This window comes from Carcharodon carcharias, chromosome 7, assembly GCF_017639515.1.
Source record: "Carcharodon carcharias isolate sCarCar2 chromosome 7, sCarCar2.pri, whole genome shotgun sequence".
NCBI lineage: Eukaryota > Metazoa > Chordata > Chondrichthyes > Lamniformes > Lamnidae > Carcharodon > Carcharodon carcharias.
In genome coordinates, this window is record NC_054473.1 from 152,819,352 (window position 1) to 152,834,735 (window position 15,384).

The window sequence follows — 15,384 nt, forward strand, 5'->3', positions numbered from 1 at the left end:
TTGGGGCCAAGTACACAATTTTTGGTGAACTGTTCAATCCAGCAGGGCACATAATTGATGGTGTTCAGGGACCCAAATGTCATCATACCAGGCCTCTTCACTGTATCCATTGACAGTTGATGTAGCATCAGTGGGATGGCAGTGAGTGGTTTGTTTGGTCCTAAGAGAAGATAGATGTTATGAAATTAAAACTTTGAGGGTAGATATGCACTGGGAAGCTCAAACGTAGGTGGTTTAATCTTGCGTTGTCACCAGGACCCCAACAGGAACTGGAGGCCTGATGAAACAGTGTTGCACCAATTCATAACATAGGGGAGGAAAACCATGTCCCAAGTGGCTTAAGCTAGTATTACATTGTCACAGACTCATTATTAAGAAAACCATATTTAAAATTCGAAAAGACAAAAGTGTCACCAGATGTGGCAATTAACATGGAACAAACTGAAGCATTTTCAAATGGGAAGATGAAAGGAAGTACTATATATAGAGAAAGATAAATGGATATTTTTTGGGGGAAACGTACTGTGGATGTATTTTATATCTAATCTCTAACTTGCTTTAGGTCTCAAGAACCCCAGAGAAAACCTTCAGCTGAGGATGTTGAAGAAATATCATCATCACCACCATCAATTCACCCTATTTCTATGAATTCTGATAAGCTTGTGTCAACTCCAGAGGTGATTGACCTCATTACTGATGAAACCAAAAGCCCTGAAAAGTGCCAGAAGTTGAATTCAGAAATAAATGTCTCTGATACACCAGGAAAAAGTGGAAGTCAGACTCGTGCTGGCATGGAGTACTGTGTCCTACTGTTCTGTTGCTGTATCTGTGGATTTGAATCCACCAGTAAAGAGCTGTTGATGGATCACATGAAGGAGCATGAGGGTGAGATCATTAACATCATCCTCAACAAGGACCATTGCTCCCAGCCTGAACAAAGTGGTTCTGATTAAGTAAACCTGGAGAAACTATATTTACAGTACATATTGCCTCTTTGTGGATTAAGTCATGGGATAAGCTTGTACTAGTATGAACAAGAAGTGAATGTCAACATTTCAAAAAGTTATTTTTGTTCTTTTTAAATGTTGTAAACATTACTGTTCTCACCCTCATAGGAAATTACAAGCAATATCTTTCATATAAATAACCTAGATGCAAGCAAGGTGTTCAAAGATCATTTTGATATTTCAATTTCTCTTACACTGCTCTACACCATGTCCTAAATACTGGTGTTTTAGGTACAGATGGTATTTCTGTATTTATTAAACTTTTTTTTAATATTTATGCATGTAGTTACAAACTGTTACATGGCAGTGAAGTTATTGCATTCACAATGCACTTTGCTCATGGTGCTATTTTATAATCATATCACTGAACAAATCTCTTTTCAGGACAACATATGTGAAGGAGTTGTTGAGTGTAAGCTTTGTCCTTGTTAAGTAGTAGTATAAATTTGGGCTTTGAACAAAGGTTCTGTTCAAAGCTTTAATTCATACCATAATTTTCTGCAGAACTAGTCTTGTTCAAGTCTACACAGGTTTTCCTCTAGTTAGGAATGACAACAGGCTGACTTGAAATACAATAGCGTCTGATACGTGCTCTGCGATTCCACTGCAAATAGAAAGGACTAAAGCCTTGTCTGAGTAGCTTGTCCCACGTTAACACTTTTTTATACATCTTTAAAAGGTTGTCATATTTAATCTGTTTTTTTTTTGTGTTCCATGAATACCCAATTTTATTACGGACAGATTACTTTTGAATTTCCATATAACAATACTGCTGAGTTGTTTCAAAGGATCAGAAAATTGACTTTGTTCCAAACATAGTGCTCGGTGACATTTTAAAACTTTTTCTTTGGAGGAGTGGATAATTGATAACTTATTTTACCCTTTAGTTCAGATCACCACTTAAGGTTTGCAAATATTCACAAGAGCTGTGATGTTTCAGACTGAAATATCTAGGCTTTGAGATCTATAGTTAAGAGATTATACAAACTCTATATGTTAATAGTAGTATTGCAAGTAAAAATTATTCAAAGTCATTTTTAATGGGCTAAGAGTTATAGAACCAATAACTCCTCAGGTTTGTCCTGGGCTTTTGTTGGTCGAGACAGCTACTTACATAAAAATAAATATTAGCAGTTTGAGTCATTGAAACGGTTATAATTCTTGATTTTACTGCTTAAAATTATGATTAAAATAATGCACTGAATCATATGAGCTGAACAAGCAGTATAAGGTACCTTGCTAAAATACAAGTTAAAACTAAAATAGTCCATTTGAGAGTGGAAGAAATCCACTTAAAATTTGACAGTGTAATTGAAGATACAAATTAAAGATTATAAATTTATGCTGAATTTACTTTTAACAAACACAAGCGAACGTTGATGTGAATAAAATTTAAAAGATATAACAATATTTTTACAATGAGTTAAATATTTTGCTTTAATGCAGATATTGTGACTAAATGATAGTTAAGAGGCTTGTGATTTTACCTTTGAATTGACTATTCATTTTTGAACTAATGGTTCAATTTTTAGAACTCTGAAATTTTAACTGTTTAGTTTGAGCAATAAACTGGCCTTATAAACAGCAATTAAAACAGTCAAAATCTATTTAAGCTTCAAATATTTATGAAGGAATATTTTGCTGTTTACACCCAGTAATGCCTAAAGTATGCCCTTTGAGAAATATAAAGACAGCACTACCTTCAGGCAAATATTTGGCTAAACTGGTATTTGGGATGTGAGAAAAGCCAGAAGAAAAGTGTGTTGTTTTCATCATGAACCTTACCACAAACAAGTAAGGGAACAATGCGTTTCAATAAGAATTATTATGTTGCTAAGTTTGTAAATTGGTAAAAAGAGGCTTGCCAAACACTTTCCCATCAATTTGGTGTTTGTTTTAAACTATGAAGATTGTGTTTGAATGAGGATATCTTTGCCTTTGTTACTTGAAAGGAAACGCAAAGGTTATTGTGTTGAACTTTGCCTGATTTTTCACATTTTCAAACCACCGAAGTTCAGCTAACTGGCCTATAATTGCTGGGTTTATCCTTACATCCTTTTCTTAATATTCTAAAATTAAGCAGTGTTTGGAAGAACTTTGAAGCCTTAATGGACTGACTGGACTAACAGTAACATGAAAGATGGTGAGGAAGCAATAACATCCAACCGCTGATATCTGACAATTTGTAATGCCCTATTTGTACTGCTCACAAGGTGAATGGATCTGAAAAATTTTTGGTTTTGTCCCAGTTATACTTATTATATATACAGTATATTAGTACATTATTTAGGCCTCCTATGATTAAAAGACTGATATAACCTGGTTTGCTAAGTGTCCAGTGTTTATATGGCTACTTGCAAACCAGATAGAACTCATTTGGTTTCAAATTCCAATATAAATGAATCTAAGATTTTTAGAAATTAAATTCATTGGTTGTTGCAACCTATTGATGCACAGGGCTACATCCTATTGATGTGAAAATTTTAGAGTTCAACTTAATATACGCAGAGTTCTTGACGCACTGTAGAACATCTGTGCTTACATTGGTAAAATGTCAAAATCTTATATAAATTCTACTACTGACAAGAGAAATCAAAGCCTGTTGTAAGCCAATATTATTTACTTATTTTACTTTCTATGGTCAGTTAAAGTGATTGACACAGGTAGAGGACATAAGAAGTGGGGAGAAAAATATTAAATCAATTGTTAAAGGTAAATAAAAAATTACTTCAACAAGCTGTTGTATAAAGTTCCGTATATTTGAGAATAAATTATGCTTTCATGGCTATAAGGCCGAAAGGATAACAGTAAGGATCTAATATCTAAATATTGGTGTCAGAAAGATTTTTGTTCCTCTTTAAGCTGGATTCAAGTTGCCTAGTAAGGACTTACAAGTACATCCTTATTACTGAACCCTGAATTATTACACGGTTGACTGAAAGATTAAGTACTATGCATCATTGGTAGAGAGAAAACTACAAACTACCTTACTTTACAAAAGTTTATTTTGGGTTATCATGCCACACACAAATGTATGGTAAGGAGAAACTTGCTTTTGCAAGATATTATTTGATTTAACTGTCATAAGTTTTAACCTGAAGTCTTTCCTAATGCAAATGTATTTTTATTCCTGCTACTTTCATATCAGATGTTATGTTTTTGGTTTTTGTTGGTATATGCTTACATTTCAAGTCATATGTGAATCCAGAATATATGAAAGACGTTAAACAAAAGCTACATAAGATGGCTACTGGTACCATACTTGGATATTTTGAAAGCACTTAATTAAAATATAATATATAATTGTTAAAGATCCATGATTGTACAGCCAGGAAAGTTTAAAATTTGATATCTGAAGTGGATATGGAAGCTGTATAAGTAATGTAACATGCCATTTGATATTAAAGGATTATTTTGAATACATGAACATTTTTTCCAGATATCACCAACAACACTAAAACATTTTGTTAGCCAAAGCATAGCATTCTAGAAAACTGACAAGTATCTTTTAATAATGGGACTGTGTGGGTGTGTGTGTTTAGGTATGTTTATCCAAGTTCGATTCGCACGTTAAGCTGCATGCCTTAATGCCAAAAGCTATATGGATCTCTTACTGTAGAATTGAGCAAGCTTTCCTGTGTTAATAAAACCAGACCTGTAGTACCTCTGTAATTATTGTACTTCTTAAAACGTTGTGCAACATTAGATTAATTTATTTTACTTGTACTGTTTGTCATCTATTATGTTTTATTCAGTATACCATTTGTAATTTGGTAATAAATTTTTGTCTTATAAAACTGAAAAAGATACATTCTATATAGTATATCACCTTTTTTTTCACATATTGTGTTATCTCCAAATGCAGTTTTGCTTTTAGTCAGAGGAGAGTTAAGTGCTTGGTGTTCGGAGCTCTTGTGTTGTGACCATAAATTTACGTAGCAAGATGGAACAGGCCATTTGGCCCAACCAGTTCATGTTATTGTTTATCCTCCATAAGCAGTAGTCCTAATCCACTGTGCCCACTCTGTTCTTTATATCACTTCAATCCCCTTTCCTTTAACCATCTATCTATTCTATCCATCGGTGTTGACCTGAGGGTTGAATTTTAGCTGCAACTGTTTGAAAGCTTTATGATCATCTACAAATACATGGTTCTTGCTAATAAATTTTGCAGCTAGCTTGAACAGTGGCAGATTGATAAATGTATTGGCAGAATGCATCCACGTATGAACAAAAAAAATGCATTTTCATTTTGTCAAACCACATACATTGAAAAATACTCAATAGAATCTAAAATTTGTAAGGGAAAAAGGAAACTCGCAATCTCCATTGCAAGCTTTGAACTAGACTTGTAAATTTTAACCTTTCCTCCAACTGAAAGCTGGCTTTAAGAAGCAAAATATTTTTGAATGCTATGCTTAATTCTAAAATGTTTTTACCCGGTCAATGAGTGCATCACGTGATGTTTCATTAATGTCCTCAGGTGTGAGAGGTTTTACATGTTTTACCTGACCTTGTATGTTCTGCTCTTTCACAGCTTGATTACAGGACATATTAACTTTAGAAGGTTCACTCAGCTGATTCCTGGAATGATCCCATGAGGGAAGGTTGGATGGGTTGTGCCTGTATCCCTTGGAGTTTAGAAGAATGAGAGGCTATCTTATTGAAACATAAGACCCTGAGGGGGCTTGACAGGGTGGATGTTGAATGGATGTTTCCCCTTGTAGGAGAGACCAGAACTAGGAGATAGTTTAAAAATAAGGGGCCTCCCATTTAAGACAGAGATGAAGAGAAATTTTTTCTGAGGGTCGTGTATCTATGGAACTCTCTTCCCCAGAGGCCGGTGCATGCAGAGTCATTGAATATTTTTAAGGCTGAATTAGATAGATTCTTGATTGACAAGGTAATCAAAGGGTTTGGGGTAGGAAGGAAAGTGGTGTTGAGCCCACAGATAAGCCATGATTTTGTTGAATGGTGGAAAGGACCGAGGGGCTGAGTCGTAGGTTACTGGAACAGGAAGCAGTTGGCAAATACAAAATCAGGGCAAAAATCAATGACTATGACAGAATGGCTTAAGCTTGGGTCTTGAAACCTACTTACCAGAAACTTAATACAATATTCAAATAATGTAGAAATAAATGTAAGAATGTATTGCAAATATACATTAAAATTCAAAAGCATTTATTTAATAGAAAGTCTTGAGCTGTTTTCAGATGCTTTAAATTCTTGTTTCTTCAACCATCTTATTGTTCAGCTCACACCTAAGTAAGCCACATGTCAGACAGCCTTTGGCAAAATTTAGGTGAAATCCTTATGAATTTTTAAATCAAAGTAATATATCCCCACAAAGGACAAGAAGTGCATTCTGGTGACGTGTCTTAAAAACAGAAAGCTATTTACAGTTTTATAAGTACTTGGATGTGCACTTGTGATGCCATGGCATACAAGGCTATGGGCCTAATGCTGGAAAATGGGATTAGAATAGTTAGGTGCTTGTTTGACTGGTGCAAACTTGATGGGCCGAAGGGCCTTTTTCTGTGCTGTGGACCTCTGACTCTAGGGGCAGAAATCGGCTGAAAATTATGCCTCTAATTCTAGGTCAAAAGTAATCCTTTTAATGCAGGCTTGTGTTACATCCCATCTGCTTTTGTATACTAAACCACAATGTATATTGACAGGATATGCTATTAAAGTCATTATTCTTGTGCTGTCTAAAATCACAAGGGAACTGTTTCCTGTAACAGAAAACCATTGTTTAAAAAAATCTTGGCACATCAACAGAAAGGTCAAACAGCAAGAAGCACATTGTAGTCGTGAGAAATATTAAAAAGTTCGTAGAAATGATACTAAAATCTCTGAACATTTTACTGTTGTTAAGTTTAATGCAGTGTTTTGAAAAACACACAGCTATACTTTCTTTTCGTCAGAAAGCTGAGCGGCTAATGAAAAATACCTCATTGATTGATGGGTAAGTAAATTATATTCCTAATTGTGTCAAAATTGCGTATCACGCTTTAAGGCTTTCTTCACTGATTCGGAAAAATGACAGCTTATATCTTCAAATTTGTTTGTGTAAATAAGTGTGATACTATTTAGATTAACATGAGATATTAATATTAGGTTTCATGACTTACAACAAAAAATGTTTAGACAGATTTTGTACAAACCAAAATCCATTGCCAGTTTGAGTCGTGAGCATAAATTACATTACATGAGTCTGCAATGGCCACCCATACCATCAGATTATAGTCCAGGTGATGAAGACAAAAATTTACTCCATGCTCTCCTTACTTAGGGAAGTCCACTAAAATTCCTACAGGGAAAGAGCATATATCCCATATCTATACTCTTCTAAAATGAAGCATGTTCTGACAAAAATGTAATTCCTTTTGTCTGGGTTCAATTATCATTTTGGATTTCGTATTACTGCCTTTATTATGAACACAATCAATATTAGTTTTGCATGGCTGTTTCAGCCAATTATAAGAATAAACATCCTTGTCTGACAGGCTGAGTCAACTGAATTTTGGAACCAACAAAAAGTAATTTAATCTGTTAATATTCATTGCTCAATTATTGGTGCTGTTACTTCAAATACTACCTTGAAAGCTAGCTGCACAGTGTGTTAATAATCAGCCATCAGAGGTAATTCAAAGCACTTGATAAATAAATCAAGCTATTCCATTCAATTCCAATCATGATTGGATTCCAAGGATGATTAATGCAGCAGTTTTGCTTGATTGTGTATAGGTGGAAGGCATGGGTTGATACCTAGAATGGGAGTGCCACTGAATGTTTGAGTACATTTAATGGGAAGCTTTCTGGCGAAGGTTTTTTTTTATATGTGCACTTGCCTGAAGTTGGTTAGCTAGTCAATCTGTAGCTGGCAGAGAGAGACTGGGCCATTCCAATCCTGTGGTAGCATTTTACCATGTAAAAAAAAAAAGTATGTTTTTAAAAATGCTAAAATAATCAGTGTTTACAGCACAGAACAAATCATTTGGCCCAAACATGCTTGTGTTTATGCTGCACTTGAGTCTCCTCCTACCCTTCTTGATCAGACCCCCATCAACACATCCTTCCTTTCTCCCTTGTGCTTATCTAGTTTCCCTGAACCTTAAATTCTCTGAAACTTAATCTATGCAACTAACCTCAATCCTTGCAGCAGTGAGTTCCATATTCTAGCTACTCTGGGTAAAGACAGCACAGAACAAATCATTTGGCCCAAACATGCTTGTGTTTATGCTGCACTTGAGTCTCCTCCTACCCTTCTTTATCAGACCCCCATCAACACATCCTTCCTTTCTCCCTTGTGCTTATCTAGTTTCCCTGAACCTTAAATTCTCTGAAACTTAATCTATGCAACTAACCTCAATCCTTGCAGCAGTGAGTTCCATATTCTAGCTATTCTGGGTAAAGACAGCACAGAACAAATCATGTGGCCCAAACATGCTTGTGTTTATGCTGCACTTGAGTCTCCTCCTACCCTTCTTTATCAGACCCCCATCAACACATCCTTCCTTTCTCCCTTGTGCTTATCTAGTTTCCCTGAACCTTAAATTCTCTGAAACTTAATCTATGCAACTAACCTCAATCCTTGCAGCAGTGAGTTCCATATTCTAGCTACTCTGGGTAAAGACTTTTCTCCTGAATTCCCTGTTAGATTTATTAATGACTTCTATATTTATGACCCTTAGTTCTGGTCTGGTCCACAAGTGGAAACAGTATCTTCCCCTATTAAACCCTTTCATAATCTTAAGGATCTCTATCAGGTTACCCCTCAGACTTTGCTTTTCCAGAGAAAAGAGTCACAGCCTGTTCAGTCTTTGCTGATAAATATAACCTCTCGATTCAGATATCATTCTGGCTTTTGCACCTTCCTCATACTTCAAAAAGACCAGAACTTCAAATGTGACCTAACCAAGGTTCTATATTATTTTAACATAACTTGTATTTTTCAATTATATCCCTCTAGAAATGAACCCCAGTGCTTTTTTTTTTAACTTTATCAATTTTAATAACTTTATCAAGGTGCAGTAGTACTTAGTGATTTTTGGATCTGTACCCCCAGACCTCTGTTCCTCTTGTTATTATCCTGATAACCAGTTGGTGAAGAAAGAATCCAAAAAGATAGATTTATTCACAGAGTGAAGCATTACAGGTATATATCTCCAGATTCTACTCAACTCTTGTGTCAGTAAGGTCTCTTTATAAGTGCTCAAGTAACCATCCAATCAATGCCCTCCACCTATATGTACCGGACTTCAATTGATATAATTAGCACCTCTACACCATATAGACACTTATTTTCTGACACATATGTGATCTCCTTATTCCTCCTACCAAAATATACTTCACTTGTATATATTGAAGTTCATTTGCTAATTGCATGACCAATCAGCAAAGGAAATGTTTTTTCAGTGCAGTCACTAATGATTTTGAGCAACTGTTTCAGCTCAAAACCTATTACATACCTAATTTTTCCCAGTTCTGATGAAAGATCCTGGATCTGAACCGTTGACTTTGCGCAGAATTTTTCAGTCAGCGTGCGAGGGCAGGCCCGACACACTGATGCGTAAAATGACGCATGATGACATTGGGCATGCATTCCAATGTCACTGCGCGCCATCGCGATATTTTGGAAGGCGGGCGCACTGAGTTCCGAGGTGTGCGTACTTTTAATTAACAGGCCAGTTAAAGCTCTTGACGCATCAATTGACAACGATTTTTCACAGCCCATGCGATTTTCAGTGCATCGCATGGGCACAACAGGCAGGTGGGTAGGCCACATTTTTAAAAACCTCATCCACAGGTGGGATAAGGGGTGAGTGGGCTCGCTAATGTGAGTTGTTAGTATTTTAGTTTTTAAACTTACTGCTACTTGCTTGTGTGAACAGGACAACTTCCATTCTCTTCAGATCTGCTTTGACAGAAAGAATAGGATTCAGTTGAGGACTCTGGAGGAATCATAACACTTGGGGCCTTGCAGGTATCAGACAGCCTTCCCTTACCCTGGGAATGGGGATTGTGCTCTCTGCTGGAGGCACTTCCTCTGAGGAGGAAGAGAGGGCCAGAAGCGGGAGGAGGCCAGGAGTCCATATTCAGCCTCCAGGGGAGCCACCTTTAGAAGGACAAGCGCAGGCACAAGGGCGTGGGGCCACAGAAGATGCCACTATCCTGCCACCAGGGCTTACAGACAGCGATGCAGCTACCTCAATATGTCTGAGGTGCAGTGCCGAAGTAGGTTCCGTCCCTCAAGAGACAGTGACCTCCATCTGTCAGATGATCAGCCGACATCAGCTGCAACTGTGGGTGGATGCCCCATGCCAGTGGCACTGAAGGTCACGGTTGCCCTCAACTTCTATGCCTCTGGCTCTCTGCAGGAGTCAGTGGGTGATCTTTGTGGAGTCTCCCAGTCAGCTGTCCACACTTATGTCAAGCTGGTGACAGACGCTCTGTTCAGGTGCGCATTGACTTTCATTCACCATGGCTCGGATGAGGCCAACCAGGCAGAGTGAGCCAGAAGCTTTGCAGCAATTGCTGGGTTCCCCTGCATCCAGGGTGCCATTGACTGTACACATGTGGCCAACAAGGTGCCAGCAGGTGAGCCAGGAGCCTTCGTCAACAGGAAGGGCTTCCACTCCATGAACATGCAGATAGTGTGTGACCATAGGATGCCCACATCCTGAGAGACTCCCAGGTGCCAAGGCTCTTCAGTGCTCCAGCCCGGCTAGATGGATGGCTGCTGGGTGACAAGGGCTATCCCCTCAAAAGGTGGCTCATGACGCCCCTCCACCATCCAAGAACAGAGGTCAAGCAGCGGCACAATAGGAGCCATGTCTCCACAAGGGTCATGGTAGAGGGAACCATCTGTCTTCTCAAGATGGACTTCCCATGCCTGGACTGTTTAGGGGGCGCACTCCAATAGCCCCCAGATCGTGTGCCACTGATAGTAGTTGCATACTGCACTCTCCACAATCTGGCACTGGAAAGGGGACACGGTGGAGGAGGAAGATGTAGACGCAGATGCTCTGACTGTAGACAATGAGTCCAGTAGTGAGTACGAGGATGAGCACGCACAGGAGAACAGTGAGGGGATAGACGCCGACCCGGGCAACCTCCAGGGAGGCAGGGACACCCCGGAGGCTTTGATCCAACGCTTCTTCAGCTAGCCTACCAAAGATGAGCCACCAACACATGCCAGGGCTGCAGGCTCCATACTCGATACCTGAGAGCAACATTTGCCTTGTCAATAAAGCTCAATGACAAACAAGTCACTCATAATATCATGGGTTCCCCTTCACCTGCAGAACTAATGAAGCACCCAGAGGCTTATTAAGGACAAAAACATTAAATGATTGCCAACTTGCATACAGAAATCAAAGTTCATTAAAAGGTGCTGAACAGCACACCTACTTAAAGACAACGGAAACAGGGAACAAAAGAAAACCACCAGTGATATAAGCCCATGCTGTGCCTAAGGTGATTTACATTTACATTTATGTTTACGGGTGCTACGCCTAGGTGCTACCTCCCTCGCTGGCACCAGCATTGGAGACAGCCTGCTCACTCTGCTGTCCTGTTGACCTTGATAACATTGGCGGGTGTCCTCTGGCCCATGGAGCCTGTTTTGGTCCCAACTGGGACAGAGCAGCCGGTGGCACGGCTGGCATCACCCCAGTCGCCACAACCGCATCAGATGCCACAGTCACTGGCAGAGGGGCAGAGGAGCTACCGCCCTCATCCGGAGCGTCCTGAGTGGAGCTCGCAGAGACGACAGGTAGCTCATGCGCTAACGTGAGGTCGCTTTGGACCTCCCTGCTCACCATTGATGAATGGACACATAGCTGGAGTACAGGGTCCCCAATCCATCTCCCACAATGACAATGACCACCTGAGGTCAATGCCACTGTGAGGGCTTGCAGGTCCGAGCGCATCCCCAGGAAACCCTGATTGTTCTCCTGGAGGAGACTCTCCATGAGAGTAACCACTCTCTCTCCATGGAGGAGGCATTGTGCTTGCCCATGAGGGTCATTGCATTGCTCATGCTCCGCATGGGTTCCTCCATCATGGAGACCATGGCATGCATTTCCTCATGTATCTCCTCCAGATCCTCCCACACCCTGCTGGACTTACAGCATCTGCTGCCTCAGGGACGACTCCAGAGGCAGATCATCAGCCACCGACTGAGCATGTTCCCGGTTCCCAGCACTCCTCCTACTGCTGGTGCCCTGGACACACTCTGCCTCCGCCTGCACCTCAAGCAAGTGTGAAGTCCCCTCACCATTGTACACCACGATACTAGCCGACGATCTTATCCCCACCAAGGTGCTGGTATCTGCGCTGGTGCCTGCCTGGGTGAAAGGGTGTGACAGTTATGCGTTTATAACCTCTGGGCCCTCAGGCGTCAGTGACGGTTCCTCTGCCTCCTAAGTCCAGGTGTGCTCCAGTGAGGCTGAAAAGAAGAACAAGGACATTTGATTAGTAGAAGTTGTTACACTGTTACTGTGCATGCCTGGCACCCGGATCAGGATGCTCCTCCTTCCATTATCAATGGACAACACATGTTGGAGGCTGAAATCAACATACAGTCAACAATGGAATGTTTGCACTGACAGACCTTGTGACCTCAGTGCATTGCACTCTTACCTCCCAGTGGTATCCCAATCTCACTGCGGCCGGTTGACCTGGGCATATGGTGCCTCTCCAGCTCGAGAGCCTCCTACTCGTATCTGGTGAGGATGAGCAATTGTGCCTGCCCTCCGCCATTCTGTATCCGTTCAGCGTTATTGTGTGCTGTCTTCTCCTGAAAAGGAGAGAGGGGCATAGATTAGTCCACCCTGTACCTGCATTGCCATTACAGCCTTGCCACCCCCACCTGAATGAAACATTGCACGGCTCATCCGATTCATGACCCTGGAGCCACCATACACCCACTCCAAGCAGCCAGGGCTGACCCCCTTGCCCAGATGCTGTCTCCATCACATTTGCCACACATGCTCTATGACATTGCAAACCCACGAGCACTACCACCTAGAAGGACAAGGGCAGCAGATAGGTGGGTACACTGCCACCTGGAAGTTCCCCTCCAAGTCACTCAGCATCCTGACTTCGAAATGTTTCAGCACTCCACCACTGCTACTGTGTCAAAATCCTGGAGCTTGCCCCCACTTTGGGTGTACCAGCACCACGTACAGCAGATAGGGGAGGCAGCTCAGCACCACCCTCTCAGGGGCAACTAGGGATGAGTGATAAGTGACCCATGCCAACACAGTACTCACCCTTCCCAATTGCAAGAAGTCATTAAATCGCTTGCGGCACTGCACCCAGGTGCGTATCACCACATTGTGAGAGCTGACCCTTTCTGCCACCTCCCAGACATGTTTTGTTATGTGGGTGGGGGGGTGGGTCCCCCTCCTCCTCCCCCCGTCACTTGGCACAAGGATCTCACGGCGTGCTGCCACCTCCTCGAGGGCAGTGGGGCACTCATCCGAAAACCTCGGGCTGATTGCCCCACTGACCTGCCCTCCCGCCTGGCCTGCTCTCCGAGAATGCTATCCGATATCCTCCTGTCCAATATCAGTGGCAGCCCTTGGAAGGCTGCCTGCGCTGTTTTTGAATAGGCCACCGGGTCGCCTTTGGACCCGGCAGTCATTGGCCTCCCACCGCCGCCCGCCCCTTCCCGCTGATCTCGGGAGCTGCGATTCACGCTGGGTGGGCCATAATTGGCCTGCCCACATAAAATGGCAGCGCGGAGCCGATCGCTGGGGGTGATCAGCTCTGCGCCCAGCCCACCCACCATAAGTAAAATCCTGGCCTATCTTTATCTCACCACAGATGCTGCCAGACCTAGTGAGTATTTCCAGCATCTACAGTTTTTATTTCAGATTTCCAGCATCAGCATTATTTTGCTTTTGTACTGTACCATATACTGTTTGCATCTCTGCAGAAAAATTGGTAACGGCATGGGAACTTACTTGGTTGGGGAAACATTCCATTCTCTGCAACCCACACTGTAATGTATCTGTGTACTAATCTACTGTACCTTGAAATAATTCATTCTCTTTTTTTTTAAAATGGACTTAACTTTCATTATTTCAGACACAATGACATGCCATGGCAGCTGAGGAAGAGAGTACACAATGATCTTTCTGCAATAGACCTCAATACATGGAATGTTACTCAAACCAATATTGAGAAGCTCCGGACTGGTTTGGTTGGTGGTCAGGTAGAAGATTCTTCTTCAGCATCGATGTACAAAAAATAATATTGGTGTAATCTTGTGGGAGGAGGAGGGGTGATGGAAGAGAAGTTAGTTAGGAAAGTATCTGTGCCATTAATAAATTTGCAGCACAGTTGTGAAGGTGATCATTTCAATTCAGCCCTACTCTTCAAGATTTAAAGATTCATTATAAACCAAGCCTTTAATTCAGTGTTGCTCTCATTATTGCTGGAAATCATCTGTGCACAACAAGAAAAGTTTTGATTTTCAGTTAATAATATACATCATAGTCCAGGCTGTGGTAATTCAGCCCATTTCACCTATACTAATGTTCCCTTTAGAGAATAAAGACTGTCCATTGTAGAGCAAGGAAAGAGTGAGGGTACATTGCCTTTCTTGCTCTGCTAGGGTGTCTGAACTTCTTGCAGCATTGGTCTGCTGTACTGGAAGTGAGAAAGTTGGCACCTGGTATCAATGCCAACTCCATCCAGGTGCCATGTATGAGAGAGGGTTCCAGAAGGTTTGTTGGGGCAGACACCCTACAGTCTGTATCTTTATCTCTCTCTTTCCTTCTGGAGGACATGAAGGCCTGAGTCTGCAACATTCTCTGTTCTTCCATGCTTGGACACCATGCCTTGTTGCCACGGTTCCAGTGATTTTTTTTAAGGGAGGTGGAGAAAAGGAAACCCAGAACAGTCAAGTGCTTTTCTTCGTTTAACTGCACATCTATCTATCTGCCTGCATTGTTCAAGTGTAATTTCTATGCACTCCAGCGGTTACATGTGATTTACACATTATTTAGGTCATTCACTACACCAAAGGGTACTGTGATGAGATATTAATGTGTATAATGTTATTGGAAATTATTTTTAAATTGGACTTGTAGCAGGGTCTGTGTGTGTGGCTTAATTGGATTAACACCAGCTAGTCTGGGTGCTTAGATGTTTAGTAGTTTGAGATGTTAATTAGATAAACATAAGGCTAGAAGGTAAAAAGTACTTTTGCATTTGTTGAATGAACCATTCAAAAGAAGGGAGTGAAATCTTATACATAGCTAGGAGACACCAAGCAATGTGTTTATATTACTAATAAAATTGGTGCTATGAAAGGGATTTTATTGCTAGAAGAGGTGGAATTCAAAGACCTAATGATACA

The 15,384-nt window shown here is 40.9% G+C and overlaps 2 protein-coding genes across 3 annotated transcripts in view; both read left to right on the plus strand.

Moving 5' to 3' along the window:
* Window positions 1-4,816, plus strand: part of znf507 (zinc finger protein 507) — a 65,942-nt gene extending 61,126 nt beyond the window's left edge. For both annotated transcript variants that reach the window (XM_041192004.1, XM_041192005.1), the window contains exon 7: window positions 563-4,816. In XM_041192004.1, coding sequence (XP_041047938.1) covers window positions 563-953 — 391 coding nt within the window. In that variant the 3' untranslated portion in view covers window positions 954-4,816. The remainder of the gene's footprint in view (window positions 1-562) is intronic.
* Window positions 4,817-6,789: 1,973 nt separating this feature from the next.
* The window catches only part of LOC121280135 (dipeptidase 1-like), a 38,812-nt gene continuing 30,217 nt past the window's right edge, over window positions 6,790-15,384 (plus strand). Inside the window, exons 1-2 of the mRNA XM_041191814.1 lie at window positions 6,790-6,975; window positions 14,109-14,235. Of these exons, the coding sequence (XP_041047748.1) occupies window positions 6,848-6,975; window positions 14,109-14,235 (255 nt within the window). The 5' untranslated portion in view covers window positions 6,790-6,847. The remainder of the gene's footprint in view (window positions 6,976-14,108; window positions 14,236-15,384) is intronic.